The sequence below is a fragment of the Seriola lalandi genome, unplaced genomic scaffold, assembly GCF_002814215.2.
Source record: "Seriola lalandi dorsalis isolate HSWRI2012SDOR001 ecotype SW California unplaced genomic scaffold, Sedor1 jcf7180002001976, whole genome shotgun sequence".
NCBI classification, from domain to species: domain Eukaryota; kingdom Metazoa; phylum Chordata; class Actinopteri; order Carangiformes; family Carangidae; genus Seriola; species Seriola lalandi.
In genome coordinates, this window is record NW_019472632.1 from 1 (window position 1) to 1,713 (window position 1,713).

Genomic DNA, 1,713 nt, shown 5'->3' on the forward strand with positions numbered 1-1,713 from the left:
TTTTTTTTTTTTTGTCTGTCTCTGTATCTGTCTGTTTAATAATTGTAACATTTGTCTTTCAGTACCCTTCTCTCTGGATGATGAAACTGCATCCGCTCCTGCTCCTCCTTCTGCAGGTGGAATTAAACTCGGAAGATTCCAGGTAAAACCTGTTCCACGCTACAGCCCAGACATGAGTACCTACACTTCACATCTAAGAGTGGCATAATAAATGTACACTGGATCCCGGCCTAAAAAAAGTCCCTGTTGCTTTTCCCCCCTCTCCTTCCAACTCTTCTGCTTAGGTCTCATTGGCTGCTGAAGAACCTCCAGTCCAACACCCGGCCTGCACTGAATCCTCCTCCACCACCTCCTCATCTTCGTCCTCTTCCTCCTCGTCCTCCAGTCTCTCCAGCCCGGAGAACACACTGCACAAGGACTCCTCGTCTCCTCTGAGAGGGGGAGGAGGACAAGGAGGGGACATTGTGGACGGGCTCCCCCAAAGGACTCTGGGAGGATCCCACCACCCCTCCCCCCTCACCTCCCCCTGTCCCTCTCCTAAGCCCACCACTACCATCGGGCGCTTCCAGGTATTTCAGTATTTCTAGTATTTTACAACTTGTTTCAAACTTTTCTTTATTAGTAGATTTGCAATAACCTGTCAAAGTATAGAAATTCTCCTCCAGACTGGAAAACTTGAAAAAAATGTGTACAAAATGACATTCTTATACAACTCTACTGTCCTACATTTCAGGTCACCACCAACCCTGAGGCCCGTGTTGGTCGATTCTCAGTCAGTCGTGCCCAGGAGCAGAGCCTTGAGTCCAGACAGACCCCTCCACCCGCCACCCAGGCTGCTAATGGACCCAGCGATCCCGGGCAGGTTTTGACTCCAGATTCCACTCATAAAGCCTCCCTGCCGAGTCTAAACAACAACTCCTTCAACAACTCCTACATCAGCAGTGACAACGATTCTGAATTTGAGGATGAAGACTTCAAACGTGAAGTCAACCGCCTCAGAGAAAAGTAAATTATACTCTCTTATTCTTAAATCTGAGAGAATAGATGCACCTTCTTCTCCCTCTTTTGCCCCAAAAACAGCAGGCTGTGCTCAGCTTCTTCCTTTCCTCACCCAGGTCTTCCTAGAACACTAGGCCCTCCTCCCTCATTTTCATTGTTTCTTTCTTTTTTGCCTGTCAACATTTTATTCCAAATATTTATTAATCCTTCTTTTTACCGCCAGGCACATGCGTGAAATTCAGGCTCTCCACTCCCGTCAAAAGGAGGAAATAGACAGTCTCTTTACCAGGCTGGGAAAGGTAACTCACCTCAGTTACATCAGTGCAGACACTTTGAACAGCATCACATACAGTTTATAACAAGCTGCCTTTCTTCCTTTGGTCTTGGCGCAGGTTCCTCCGGCTGCAGTGCTCCCTCCAGTTATAGCTTTGACTGGCAGGAGGAGACGACCTACCAAAAGCAAATCCTCCAAATCGTCCAGAACCAGCTCCACGCACGGCAGCAAGAGTCCATTACAGCAAGGTAGGCTCTTGTTTCAACATTTATAGTAAAGGCACAGTTTGCCCCAACTCCAAAAGATAAAGAAAACTGTTTTTTCACTCTAGTAGAATCAAGCCATGCACATTAAATTTGGTTCAGATATTAATGGCTCCAAGACAATGACTCTTACGGACTTTTTGTGTAGCAACAAGTTGATATTTGGTTTTCAGTGAA

At 46.5% G+C, this 1,713-nt stretch overlaps 1 protein-coding gene across 1 annotated transcript; it reads left to right on the forward strand.

Annotated features, from left to right (window-relative positions):
• Positions 1 to 62: 62 nt before the first annotated feature.
• On the forward strand, positions 63 to 1,671 carry LOC111665069 (uncharacterized; the record flags this gene model as incomplete). Its single annotated transcript, XM_023419944.2, has 5 exons — positions 63 to 142; positions 285 to 569; positions 734 to 1,005; positions 1,223 to 1,298; positions 1,392 to 1,671. Coding segments are annotated over 5 exons (869 nt in total), but the record flags the coding sequence as incomplete, so codon positions are not given.
• Positions 1,672 to 1,713: the final 42 nt, after the last annotated feature.